Source organism: Hyaena hyaena, unplaced genomic scaffold (genome assembly GCF_003009895.1).
Source record: "Hyaena hyaena isolate Hyena2069 unplaced genomic scaffold, ASM300989v1 scaffold_0, whole genome shotgun sequence".
NCBI classification, from domain to species: Eukaryota; Metazoa; Chordata; class Mammalia; order Carnivora; family Hyaenidae; genus Hyaena; species Hyaena hyaena.
In genome coordinates this window covers 12442374-12455753 of record NW_024080632.1, presented here as the reverse complement: position 1 = coordinate 12455753, position 13380 = coordinate 12442374, and the positions used below count along the sequence as shown (strand labels likewise).

The 13380-nt window shown below is 42.9% G+C and overlaps 1 protein-coding gene across 6 annotated transcripts in view; it reads right to left on the bottom strand.

Annotated features, from left to right (window-relative positions):
- The window catches only part of BICDL1 (BICD family like cargo adaptor 1), a 113490-nt gene extending 101553 nt beyond the window's left edge, over positions 1–11937 (bottom strand). For 2 of the 6 annotated variants that reach the window (XM_039232559.1, XM_039232436.1), the window contains exons 1-2: positions 11454–11931; positions 3151–3366 (exon numbers count right to left, since the gene is read on the bottom strand). In XM_039232559.1, coding sequence (XP_039088490.1) covers positions 3151–3366; positions 11454–11882 — 645 coding nt within the window. In that variant the 5' untranslated portion in view covers positions 11883–11931. Of the gene's footprint in view, positions 1–3150; positions 3367–11453 lie in introns of all 6 variants that reach the window. The other 4 variants (XR_005528492.1, XM_039232720.1, XM_039232363.1 and 1 more) reach the window with 4 other exon arrangements.
- Between the last annotated feature and the right edge of the window lie 1443 nt (positions 11938–13380).

Genomic DNA, 13380 nt, shown 5'->3' with positions numbered 1-13380 from the left:
CGGGCTTCTGGGTGGCTCAGTTAAGTGTCCAACTTTGGCTTAGGTCATGATATTGCAGTTCATGGGTTCAAGCACTGCATTTAGGCTCTGTGCTGACAGCGCAGAGCCTGGAGCCTGCTTCTGTCTGTGTGTCTGTCCCTTTCTCTGATCCTCCTCCACTCATGTTCGTTCTCTCTCTCTCAAAAATAAACAAATATTAAAAAAAAAAGATACTGGTGACAGTTCCACAACCTTGTGAATATACTAAAACTCAGTGAATTTTATAGCTTTAAAAAGTAAATGTTATGGTATATGAATTAATCTCCAATAGAGCTGTTATTGAAAAAAAGAAAGAAAAAGGCACCTGAGTGGCTTAGCTGGTTAAACATCCAACTCTTGATTTCAGCTCAGGTAAGGATCTCATAGCTTGTGAGTTCGAGCCCCACATCAGACTCTGTACTAACAGTTAACAGAGCCTCCTTGGGATTCTCTCTCCCTCTCTCTTGGCTCCTTCCCTGTTTGAACTCTCTCTCAAAATAAATAAAGTTAAAAAATACATAAATTAAAAAAAAAAAAAGAATCTTGGAGGCCGTGGCAGCAAAAGAAATATACTTAAAAATACTTCAGCAGTGCCTGGCTGGCTCAGTCAGAACATGCAACTCCTGGTCTGGAGGTTGTGGGTTCAAGCCCCACACTGAGTATGGACATTACAAAATAACTAAATAAATAACTTAAAAAATACTGTGGACAAAAGCATCACAGAAATATTGTGCTAAGTTTTAAATATTACACATTTCATGCTTATAAAGACATGTTAGACACATTCTAAAAGTGAGGCCTTCTACTATCTCTGCTGGTTATCTTGTCCCATGAGAATCTTAATTCACTTCAAAGAACTCAACTCCTTTAGTTCCTGAATACCCAGTTAATAAAATAATAAAATACAATCTAAACTGGCTGCTGATAGAAACCCCAGGGGCTTGTCCTGCTTAAAAAGAGAAAGGGAAAAAAAAGCCACAAAACTCACCAAGGACCTACATTCAAGGCCAAAGAGGATAACAAGAATCTAGATCTAGTGGAAATGTTATCCCCCTATATCCTTTTGAAAACAGCTTATCAGGATTTTCTACAAAGAAACTAGGCAAAGGAACTCCAACTATAAAGATAATGCTTTATTAAAACAACCATTATCATTGAAATCCTCACCTTCATATACTGCAGCATTACAAAGACACATTATCTTATTTTTGTTTCAACAGTACTTGTATAAGGTATAGACTTTTATCCCATTTTAAAGATTAGAAAAGTGAGGCACAAACGTCAACTAGTCAATGAGAAGCAGGGTCAAGATTCAATATGCATCTAAATTCTAAGCTCTATGCTCTTTTGCTATGTCATGTTTAATATTTACTTTCTCCCTTCACTTCTTTTGGCCACCTATCTTTCACCAGATCAGAAAGCAGAATTGAGTCTGTTTCTGCTCATATTATTTTATAACATGAACTTACTCCCAAGAGATAATTTCTCCTTTAATTGTTTTGGTTTGTTGCATTCTTTTCATAGGCTTCCATAAAAGACACTTGCTCAGAATAAATATTAATATTTATTTTTCTTTTGTGGGGAAGGCAGAGAGAGGGGGAGAGAGACTACCAAGCAGGCTCTTCACTGTCAGCACAGAGGCTGATGCAGGGCTTGATCTCACAAACCCACTCAAAATAAGTATTAAATAAATGCTGAATAAATAAATCAATCTGACTAGCCTGTCCAGTTAACTTAATCTTTCATGAATAATGAATGAACACTCAAAACCTGAAAAATCTTATAAGGATAGAGATTCCCTTCCCATTTGCTGCAAAAGGTTTTAGAAAGGAGTCAGAAATGCTATTACTGAACTGGCCTTGAAATGACTTCTTGAAGAACTGTCCAACTCTTTCTTTCCGGTCAATCAAATGGTGATTTAATCCCCTAGACGGGAAGGCAAGACCTCTATTTCTGCCTATCATGTGGATTCTTACCTTTTACATGTGTCACTATGTCCTGCAGCTAGCTATTTTCTAAGTTATTAGGCATCTCTTTTTCCCCTTCCTTGTGCCTTCCCTGTCTCCCTCTCCTTCCTCCCTCCTTCCATTCTCTCCTCTACCTCTCCTTGCCCCTTTCCCTAGCGTTAGCATTCACCTCACACTTCCTAGTGAGGCATGAAGGTTTTGACCCATCTCAGAGTATCCATGGGAACCAACTATGACAAACTAAATGACTTCATACGGTGTTACCCTTGAATTAGTGGAAATGCCAAGAATTTTCCATGTGCTGCTCTAGCTAAGCCTCTTCCAAAGACCAAAGCATGACCTACAGATGAGATCAGACTAGAAGTTCTTTTTTCCTCTGATAACTAAAAAGTTAATAGTTTTATTTTCAACACATAAGAAGGACTGAGGTGCCATAGTAAATCCCACTCTTAATTTTGAAAAGTGGATGGATTTAGAGACCAGAGCATTCATAACATTCCTGCATTTGTTAAAAAGGTATGTTCTGTATATAAATAAGATTTGTACCTATTCAGCCCTCCCTCTTTGCCGTGATTTCAGTCTTGATCCTAGTTAATTAATACTGCCATAATACAATCCTATAAAGGCACAAGAACTTTTTACTTAATAGGATAAAAAAGAACCAATTTTAAATAAACATATACCTCTTTTCATATTTAAATAATATGAAGAAATGTACATTCACAAATGTAGCATCACTGAAAATCATTTGCTCTAATTTCCCCAAGCTTTTGAGCTTAAAGATGGTACCATTTAATATCTGAACTAAATTCATTAACATAATTTTATCCATGACAGACTTTCTCTAGGCAAAGGAATCCTAGACTTTTAGAGCTATACCGAATGTCAGAAATTCTTAGGCACAACTCTTTCATCTTAAAAATGAAAACTCTCCCAAGTTAAGTGATTGTCAAAGTCTCACAGCTGATTAATGACAGTTAAGTGTTTTTGGCTCCTGACTCCTAGTTCACACAGCTAACATTCTCATAGGTGAAAATTATTCAGCTTGATATCAACATCAAAGGCAACAAAAACTACTTTTACCATATGTATGATCGACATCAAATGGCAGCTTTGGTTTCAACTTTCACTATTTTGTACCATAAATTCTTAACTTGTGGCTTACCCTGCTGAGTTGATCCAATAACCTCTGGTTCTGTTCTGATAATTCCTGGACAGCCCGTGTTTTTTCTCGATCTGCTTCCCGTAGATGAACCTGCTGCCTCTCCAACTCATCCTGAAGTTGTTTCACATCACTCTCCAGCTCTGACACGCGCCCTTCCCATTCCCCTTCTCGGTTCTCAAATCGTCTTCTTAGTTCGTGTTTCTCTTGTTCTAAGTGCTGGGTGAGAAGTGAAAAGGATTTAAAAACTGTTAAAAATTCACAGCCTTTGCTTTTTTTCTCTTTTCACACTCTCCTAACTTTTCTTCTTCCCAGTCAGCACAACAAAACACTCTGCCACATGGGAAAAGTTGCCTATTTCACAGCTACAAAAACACTCCCTTCTTATAGAGAAGGGAAGGAGTTGGTTTCACAAAAAGAATGCCATTCTTATTAAAAATGCTTGATATTACTGTGTTTATTCTTGTCCTTGGGCATGGGACTGTGGACTTAGGAATTCACTTAAAATTCAGCAAGTCATCTAATTAACTGGTAAATTATATATTTAAACAACACATGTCCTTAAGAAGGCTTCTTTTGGAATCAGCTATTATGCCTGGCATAATACCAGGCACTTAGAATCAAAGAATTTTCAGAGATGGAAAGAACTCCAGAGATCCTTCAGATTAACCATCTTTTCTTACAAATGAGGTAACATACGTTTAGAGGTCAGGTAACGAGCTCAAGGTCAAACTAGTAAATGGCAGAGCTGGGATTTGTGTTTAAGTCATCTGACTCTGTTTAGTGCTCTAAATCACAATTCAATAAATATTTGTTGCGATATATAGCATTATATTCGGATATCAAGCAAGGTTAGCTTTAGGTCTACTTTAAATCATGGGTAATCAGCTTTACACATTTATTTCTGATCCATTCATTTATTCTTGAGGAGTACTTGCTATGGGTCAGCCACTATGCTGGAGATATAGTGAAAAGTAAAACAGACATGGTCCTTGCCTTTATGTAACTTTCATTCTATTGGGAGAGACTGATAAAAGTAGTAAGTTGTGGGGCACCTTAGTGGCTCAGTCAGTTAAGCGTCCGACTCTTGATTTTTGCTCAGGCCATCATCTCATGGTTCATAAGTTTGAGCCCCAATCAGGTTTCATGCTCATAGCACGAAGACTGTCTAAGATTCTCTTTCCCTCTCTCTCTCTCTGTTCCTCCCTCACTTGTGCTGTCTCTCTCTCTCTCTCTCAAAATAAATAAACTTAAAAAAAATAAGTTGTGTGTGACAAATGGTATGCAAAGTACAGATGGCTTGAAGCAGCACCTCAGTAAAAAAGGATTCTTTTGAAAGAAGTAAGAATACCTTTTTCTTTTTTTTTTTTCCTTCAAGTTTTATTTATTTAAGTAATCTCTACACCCAATGCAGGAACTGAACTCATGACCCTGGATCGAGTCGCATCCTCTTCCACCTGAGCCAGTCAGGTGCCCCTCTTTTTGTTTCTGTGAGATAAAAATGCATGTCCCTTAACAGAGGCAAGTATTTTCTACTTAAAAAGCATATTAGTACAAAAAAACCAAAGTCTATACCCTGAGGAGTATATTAGAAGTTAATGCTCAATTGAAGAGGGGGCTCTCAGAAAAGCTGATATATTTGTTGAAAATATACCCACCTGGACCCCAATCCCAAAGTTCGTGATTAGTTAAGAATGGGATGAAGCCTAGGCATGCATCTCTCTACCCATCTATCTATCTATACTGGCTCTACAGGAAATTCTGATGCACTAAAGGTTGATACCGAGCACTGAGACTGTTTCAACAAGCTAAAATGAACATATAATCTTCTTCAGAATACTCTGTCATCTCTTCTACTTGGTTAACCAACTGAGCCACCCAGGCACGCTGTCACCCCTCCCCCCACCCCCCGGTCATTTCTTCTACTTGGGAAGTTGCACTCTTATTCTATCCAAGTTCTCACTTTTTGAATATTTTTTGGAGTAATTATTTTGGAAAGCATTAAGGGTAAGTGTATAGTTACACAAGAAAATGAAAATCAGTCACATTATTTCACATCTAAGATATGTCTAAAAAAGAGATTAGCCCATTTCACCCTGACATCTTATTCCCCTTTTTTGCTCTGAGTGACTTGTTAACGTTTCTGAAAGTCAAATTTGTTCCTAAAAGATGAAAATTTACCATGACAGAGCAATCAAAATAACGTGCCAAAAGATAAAATCAGTAACCCAAAATGAAAAATCTGATCACATTAGCAAAGGCAGTTTTTACTGAAAGAAATGTATGGCCCCCCCAGGTCGACCACTCTGGGAAATAACTCACTCAGATATAGTCACTCTAGTATGTTTGTTGAAAAAGTCACATTATAGTTGTACTTTATAGAACCTCAGCTTAGAGCATGCACGGAAAGGAAGGATAAGGGAGGGGCTTCTACTCATCAGCCTAAGAACTTTCTGCTCTGTGCTTCCCTCATATTTGCTAAACTCCAAAAATGAGAATGTTTTAGTCACTTCACTTCACTTTAGAGACTTCAGAAAGATGAAATGCAGAAACAAATGCTAATTGCAATCCTAAAACTGTGATACTTGGTTTTATTCAGTTTTTCCAAAATGAAAAAGATTGAGCAGAAGGCAACAGCAAGAACTCAGTAATCACAGTGTTACTGAGAGGCCAGATAAATTAGGCTTGTGTTCTAAAAGAACAGAGAGACTTAAAAATATTCAGCAAACAGCTGTTATGAACAGCCCAACTAAGCAACTAAAACAATCCAATCCACTTGGAGCTGGGGGAGGGGTTGAGACAGGTGGTGCTGATCAGTCTATTCTGTCCTTAGATTTCTTTGGTCATGTGACAAACTTCCTAATCCAGGTTTCCCAGCACTGAAAAAGGCGTCAAGACTTTCCTATTAGTGAACAGAAAGAATTTAGCCTTTTGTCTAATAAAAGAAAGATTTCTTAGGATTGTATTTTCATTAAGTGTTAAGTTAACCAGAAAACTCTAGGTAGCATATTAGGAAGTATGGAGATCAGGGATTATATGTTATTTACATCATATGTCATTTTATATATTATGTGTTATTCTATGTTCCATGTTATTTTAAAGTTAACATCTACACCTGAAATTAATATCAATTATACCTCAATAAACAAAAGAAGAAATGTTAACGTCAAAACTGTTAAGGTCATCAAAAACAAGGAAAGTCTAAAAAGGTGTCATAGCAGCGGCACCTGGGTGGCTCAGTCATTAAACATCTGATTCTTGATTTTAGCTCAGGTCATAATCTCATGGTCCATGAGATCCAGCCTGTATCAGGCTCTGAGCTTGACAGTGTGGAGCCTGCCTAGGATTCTTCTCTTTCTCTCTTTCTCTGCCCCTCCCTCGAGCTCAAGCACATGCACTCTCACTCTCTCTCAAAATAAATAAGTATGAAAAAAAACTGCCACAGCAAAGACAAGACTAAGAAGATAGAAAAACTGAATGTAATATATCCAGAATGCAATCTTGGAACAGAAAAATACCGTACATCAAGACTAAGGAAATCTGAATAAATGAAGGAGTTCAGTTAACAGAGTATCAGTAATGGGTTTTTAATCATGGCAAGTGTGCCGTGATAATTTAAGATGTTAGTAACAGAGGAAATTGAGTGCAGGACATATGCAAACTTTCTGTACCATCTTTCCATTTTTTCTGTAAATCTGAAACCATTCTTAAAAAAAGGTTTATTTAAAACTCTGAAAAATAAAGTGAACATTATTAGTCAATCTAAAATTGGGTGTTACTGAAAATGGATTTCTGCCAAGAACTAAAAAAAAACATTCTCTTAAGTCCAGGATATGTTTCTTGAAAAACACAAAGAAAAAGTACTATTTAAAAAAAAAAATTAATGTTTTATTTATTTCTGAGAGAGAGAGAGAGAGAGAGAAACAGCATGAGCAGGGGAGAGTCAGAGAGAGAGAGGGAGACACAGAATCTGAAATAGGCTCCAGGCTCCGAGCTGGCTGTCAGCACAGAGCCCGATACGGGCCCCGAACCCACGAACTGTGAGATCATGACCTGAGCCGAAGTCAGATGCTTGCTTAACCAACTGAGCCACCCAGGTGCCCTACTATTTTTTTTTAAGTGGACCAAACTGTATACAAATAAGGACCTCTGGATTTGCCTCCCCCAAATCTACTTGTGACTCTCATTAGGTGATCACTTTCATTTGTTTTGCCCTTAAAAAAAAAATAGTACTAGAATTCTAAGAATTGGCCTGCAGAAGGAAGAAGAAAATGTAGTTGAGATAAAAGACTACCTCTGCATGCAGTAAGAGATAATCTACCCTCAGCTGGAATAGGAAAAAGGGGGATCTTGCATGTTAAAAACAATAGAAACTAAAAAATGTTTAATTTCTGAAGAAAAAAGTATATAAACCCAAGTTACTCTCTTAGTTCACACTCCGGGGAAAAAACTAAGGACCTGGCTGGATATAAGATTTAAAAGCAAAAGATCTCATTTGTAGGTGCAGAAAAAATAAATTTTAAAAAGTAGCTTTAGGGGCACCTGGCTGGCTCTGTTGGTGGAGTGTGACTCGTGGCCTCAGGGTTGTGAATTTGAGCCCCATGTTGGATGTACAGATTACTTAAAAAAATAAAATCTTGGGTCACCTGGGTGGCTCAGTTGGTTAAGTGTTCAACTCTTGGTTTCCAGCTCAGGTCATTTCTCATAGTTTGTGAGTTCAAGCCCTGCATCTGGCTCCGTGCTGACCATGCAAAGCCTGCTTGGGATTCCCTCTCTCCTCTTTCTCGATTCCTCCCCCACTAGCGCTGTCTCTCTCTCAAAATAAATTTTAAAAAAAGATCTTTAAAAAATAAAATCTTAAAAAAATAACTGTAGAACTTTAAGCATATGAAAAGAGAATTCTGTGAACAAATAAAATACAATATAGTCAATTTAAGAGTGGGAAAAAATGACCACAATATTCTAGTCTTTTAAGTTAAATTGAATCTTCATTTTAACCCTAAGAGATACATAGCCAAAAAAATGCTATGTTAATCTTTAAGCCATTAAAGACTTTAAAGAGTGTGCCTTTAATAAGAGAGCAGTATAAGAGCTGGTATTTTATGTTTTAAATGACAAAACAAAATTTTTTAAACTTTTTTTTAATGTTTTATTTATTTCTAGGAGAGAGAGAGAGAGAGACAGCGTGAGCAGGGGAGGGTCAGAGAGAGAGGGAGTCACAGACTGAAACAGGCTCCAGGCTCTGAGCTGGCAGTCAGCACAGAGCCTGACGCGGGGCTCGAACCCACGAACCGCGAGATCATGACCTAAGCGAAAGTCGGACGCTTAACCGACTAAGCCACACAGGCGCCCCTAAATGACAAAACAAAATCTTAGGTTTGGCACACAGAATACCTTTGGAAAGGCACTCCATATTAACTAGTGAACAGGTAGAAAAAAATCTTGACAATGGCTTACTGCTCTGAAGTTAGAAAGGTGCCAATTTTGTAGTAAGGGAACAGAGGGAACTAAAACAAGACCAGTCTCACTATTTAATAGTGAAACCAGCATTCTCTCTCAGACTCCACTTAAGTGTTAATCTTTCTTTTTTTAAAGGTTTTTTTTTTTTTTAATATTTTTATTTATTTCTAGGAGAGAGAGAGAGAGAGAGAGTGCGAGCAGGGGAGGGTCAGAGAGAGAGAGAGGGAGACATAGACTCTGAAATAGGCTCCAGGCTCTGAGCTGGCAGTCAGCACAGAGCCCGACGCGGGGCCCGAACCCACGAACCGCGAGATCATGACCTAAGCGAAAGTCGGACGCTTAACCGACTAAGCCACCCAGGCGCCCCAAGTGTTAATCTTTCAAATCAACCTGTGAGAAAATGTGTTTGACTCCACTGACAGTTTGTGGAAAATTACAAATGCTTTTTAAAGTAAAGGCTAGTTTTCTACTCTTAAATTGAAAATATAGCATGGCAGTGTTAAACTTTATAAAATATTTTGTCCCTAAGCAGATATTCTAAAAATCTAGGCTGCTTAAAGTATATACTGAGTTGGGGCACCTGGGTGGCTCAGTCACTGCATTGAGGGCTCAGAGCCTACTTGGGATTCTCTCTCCCTCTCTCTGCCTCTCCTCCACTTGTGCTCGCTCACTCTCTCAAAATAAGCTTTTTAAAAAAAAAATGTTAAAGAAAATATATGCTGTGAGGAAAATTCACTTGCAGGTATCAAATGAAATCGTCCTCTGTTAATTAGGTTTGTCTCTCTCATATTAACAAGAATTAACAAGGAACTAATGACAATATTTTTATGAGATCTTTTTAAATGTGTTTTTAAAAACCTAAAAATTGTTAATGATAATCTTCCTTGAGATATACATGAAAATATACCTTGAAAAAACAGTATAACTGAACCCTCCAATACTCATGTTCAGTAACGATCAATATATTTCGCTTTTTAAACAAAGTCTAGAAATGTAAGTATACAGAACATAAAATTTATCACCTTCACCATTTTTAAGTGTACAGTTGAGTAGTGTTAAGTACATTCACACTATTGTGCAACCAACCCTCCAGAAATCAAAATATACACTGGAGTTCGTATGGTGACCTGTAGAGGAATGATGATTTTACGAGCTAATTTAAGAGCTTTAAACTATTTTATTACTGTCTATGTGGTTAACAGCAAAAAGTCAAAGGTAATTTATTCTTCCACAATTGAACCCTTCTTGTTAAAGAATTTTTAAATCTTTCTCCTTTGTGGAAGAAATGTATAAAGGCTCCACACGGAACCCAGGAGGTGTGTAACTGCACTCAGGATTACTCCGAAATCCATCACTAATCAAACTGACTGATACGATGTTCCTTTCAAGTTAGCTGTTTCCTCAATCAAGTCCCTCACTGAAGGAATTTCAAATCACAAGTATAAATCTCTGCAGTAGTACTTCCATATAGAGTCGTGTAACTGAATCCCGTTTAAAAAAAAAAAACACAACCTTTTATTTCTAGACCTCTACTTCAAGTGAAAATTAAACAATTCAATTCATTGGGTTGCTTTTTGGCAGTCTACCTATAGGTTTCATAAACCACTTTTCAGACAGGTATCTCAGGAGTTCATCAACTGGCAGACCTAGTTAATAGGCCAACTGAACTACAGGGCACTCAACTGGTTTCCTTTTTGCTCCCTGATTTACTTCTGATATGTCGTTAGACTACAAACACATACTTAAATCTTATTATAGAAAAGTTTCTGGATTTACATTCTGACTGTTCAACCAGCAGCAGTGATATGGAAGGAGACTAGAGTCAATTTCAGACCTTATTCAGGTCTGTACTATTCTCTTGTAACTAAGAACAAAAAGAACTGGTTGCAACCAAACTGAGTAACAATAGTAAATGCACAGGCAGAAAAAATTTAGCTCATCTCCACTGCTAAAGATACCCTCCACCCCCTTTAAAAATTTTTTTCTCTAATTTTTACAAAGGCTGGCATTCCATACCACTTTAAAGGCCCTTTCCCAGTAAAGGGCAAGAAAACAAGCATAGCTCCAAAAGACTTTGGTCCAGAAAACTGGCAGAAATCTTACATACTTTAGGAGGTATTTATAATAGTTAAGGTAATATGGTTCTCAAAGATTGCATTTGGCCACCGTATTACATGCATGAGGCCCAGAACACACACAAAAAAAGCATACTGTTTAAATACAAAATACACCTAAATGTCAAGGTCCAAATTAAATCCACTACCAACAGTCACATGCTGAGCCCAGGCTTGCCTGATTTCTGCAATGGAACCACATTTCCTAATCCCTGAATATCTGAAGGCTATATAAAGCTGCTTGAGGGGCACTTGTTTCCCACAACTCTGAGCTGTCGGGAAGTTAAGACAAGGGCATCTGGAGGCCTTGACGCCAAAACTGGAAGGCTTTAAGGCTAACACCCTGATTAGAGATTAACTACCCCGAAAACCTGGAACATATTTTAAATGCTTCCCGACTTTCTCATTTCTCTGTGTGCAGACATCACCTCGGCGCTGTATAAATTAGTCATACTGTAAGCTCTATTTTAGATGCTGTGTACAGTGCATATATAGAATGGCCCACAGCGGGGCTGGGGCGGCGCGTGGACCCATTTGCTGAAGTCAGGTGGATTCAATGTTGCCCTGATCGGATAATTCGAAACCCTCCACCCGACCCCTCCCTCCAGGTGGTTTTCTGTTAAGCCGGGGTGAGTAAGGAAGGAGTAGGGTGGGTGGCTCCCGAAGCTGAAGCTGCCTAGGGCCGGGCGGGCTCCCCCTGCTTCCCACCCATCCCACGAGGGACGTCCTCACCTCCAGCTTGTCTGTCAGCTCCTTGTGCATCTGCTCGTACTGCCGGCTCATGTCCTGGTTCCTCTCGAGCAGCGCCTTGCCCAGCCGGGCCGCCAACACCAGATCCTTCTCTTTCTGCCGGATCACCGACAGCAGTTCGGGATCCTGGGCGGGCGGCGGCTGCAGTCCGGACCCCTCGGCCGGAGGCCCGGCCTCGGCCTGAGAATGCTCCCCGGGGTCGGACGGCCGTTCCCCGGCCGCCAGCAGCGCCAGCTCCTCCTCTAACGCCAGTTCCAGCTCCCCGGGGCCCCCGGGGAAGGAGATGAGGGCGGCGGCGGCTGGACTCGCGACTGCGTCCGCGGCCGCGGCGGGCAGCTCCATGCAGCAGGCGCTGTCCGGCTCGGCGGGTGCTGAAGCGCGGCCGGCCAAGCCCAGGCAGAAGGCGGACATGGCCCGCGCGCGCGGAGCCCGCAGCGGTGCTGCCCGGCCGGCGCGCGCCAGGCTGCAGGGGGGAGGGGCCCCGCCGCGCCGCCCAGCGCCCCGCGCCTCGCCCCGCGCCGCGGCACGCGCCCCCCGGGTCCCCGCGAGCCCTGGGCGCGGCGCGCGCCGGCCCGCCCCTCCCCCGCGCCGGCGGCACGCGCCCCCTCCCCCCGCCCCCGGGGCTCAGCTGCTCGGCGCGCGCTAGGGAGGAGGAGGGGGTGGCAAAGGGAAAGGCTGAGGAAGGGAAGACCGTGGGGCGGCGAGGCGGGAGGGGAGGTTGCGAGGAACGCCGCTGCCGCCGCCGCCGAGTTTTCAGCCGCCCTGTTGCTGCTGCCGCTGCCGCCGCCGGCCGGGCAGCGCCTCACCGGGCGGGCTGCGCTCCGCTGTCGCTGTGACGCTCGCTGCTGCTGCTGCTGCTGCCGGCGGCCGCTCTCTGCAGCCGCGCTCCATGTCCCTCGGCTCGGCGGCAGCCCCAGCAGCAGCGGCGGCGGCGGCGGCTGCTGCAGGCGCCGAGGCGGCGGCTCCACATCGCGCGCCGCGCAGCCGGGCGAGCTCCTTCCTGCCTCCCTCGGCTCCTCCCGCTCACCGGGCCGGCCGCACCCCGCCCCGGGCTTCCGGCCGCGCCCCCTCTCCCCGCCCCTTGCCGGCGCCTGACGCGCGCGGGCACCTGTTCCCCGCGCCCGCGCGGGATTCGCCGGCTCGCGGGTCTCCTCAGCGGCGCCCAGGTGGCGCCGGCGGCCTTAACCCCTGCGCTGCCTCACAAACCCGGAGGCGGCTGCGCGCTCCGCCTGGGGAGGTGGCTGGCGCATCCCTAAGGGTTCGGGCGGCTCCCCGGAGCGGCCACGCCCCCGGCCTCGCGATCACGTCGGATGGGGCCCCGCCCCCGGCACGCTCACCTCGGGGTGTGGCCTCGCTCTCACCTCCGAGCACAGCCCCGCCCCTGGCCTCGTTCTCACCTCGGCGCGAGGCCTCACCTCCCGGCTCGCGCCACTCGTGGTCTGGAGCGTTTCTCACAGTCTAGTGGGGATCAGTTTTGTCGCACTTTAGGTGGTCTCCAAGAGGAGTGGGGATGTTCTTCCAAGGCCGAGCCCCGACAGAGACTCGTGGTCACGGAATTTAGGTCTGGGCCCCCACCAGAGCTAAGCAGACAGGAGAGGGAGCCCTAGAGAGCAGGAGGGGGAGGAATGACTTCAGAAATCCGGCATTTTAATGATGATGACTCAGGGATATGAGGGACCAGAGGCCTCCGAGATCAACAGTCCTGAAAGAAAGGGTTATGTTGAGAAATAATGGGGAAAAAACTGCTCACGGATGGGAATAGGAAGCAAAGAATCGCCGTGAGAATGACTTTTGTTTATTAGGTACTTAGTATGCTCCGTGTCTTGTGCTAAATGCTTTGTATGCATTATCTTAGATTAATCCTAACAAGAACCTTATAAAGGGCTGTCACCCTTTCCATTTTAAGGGG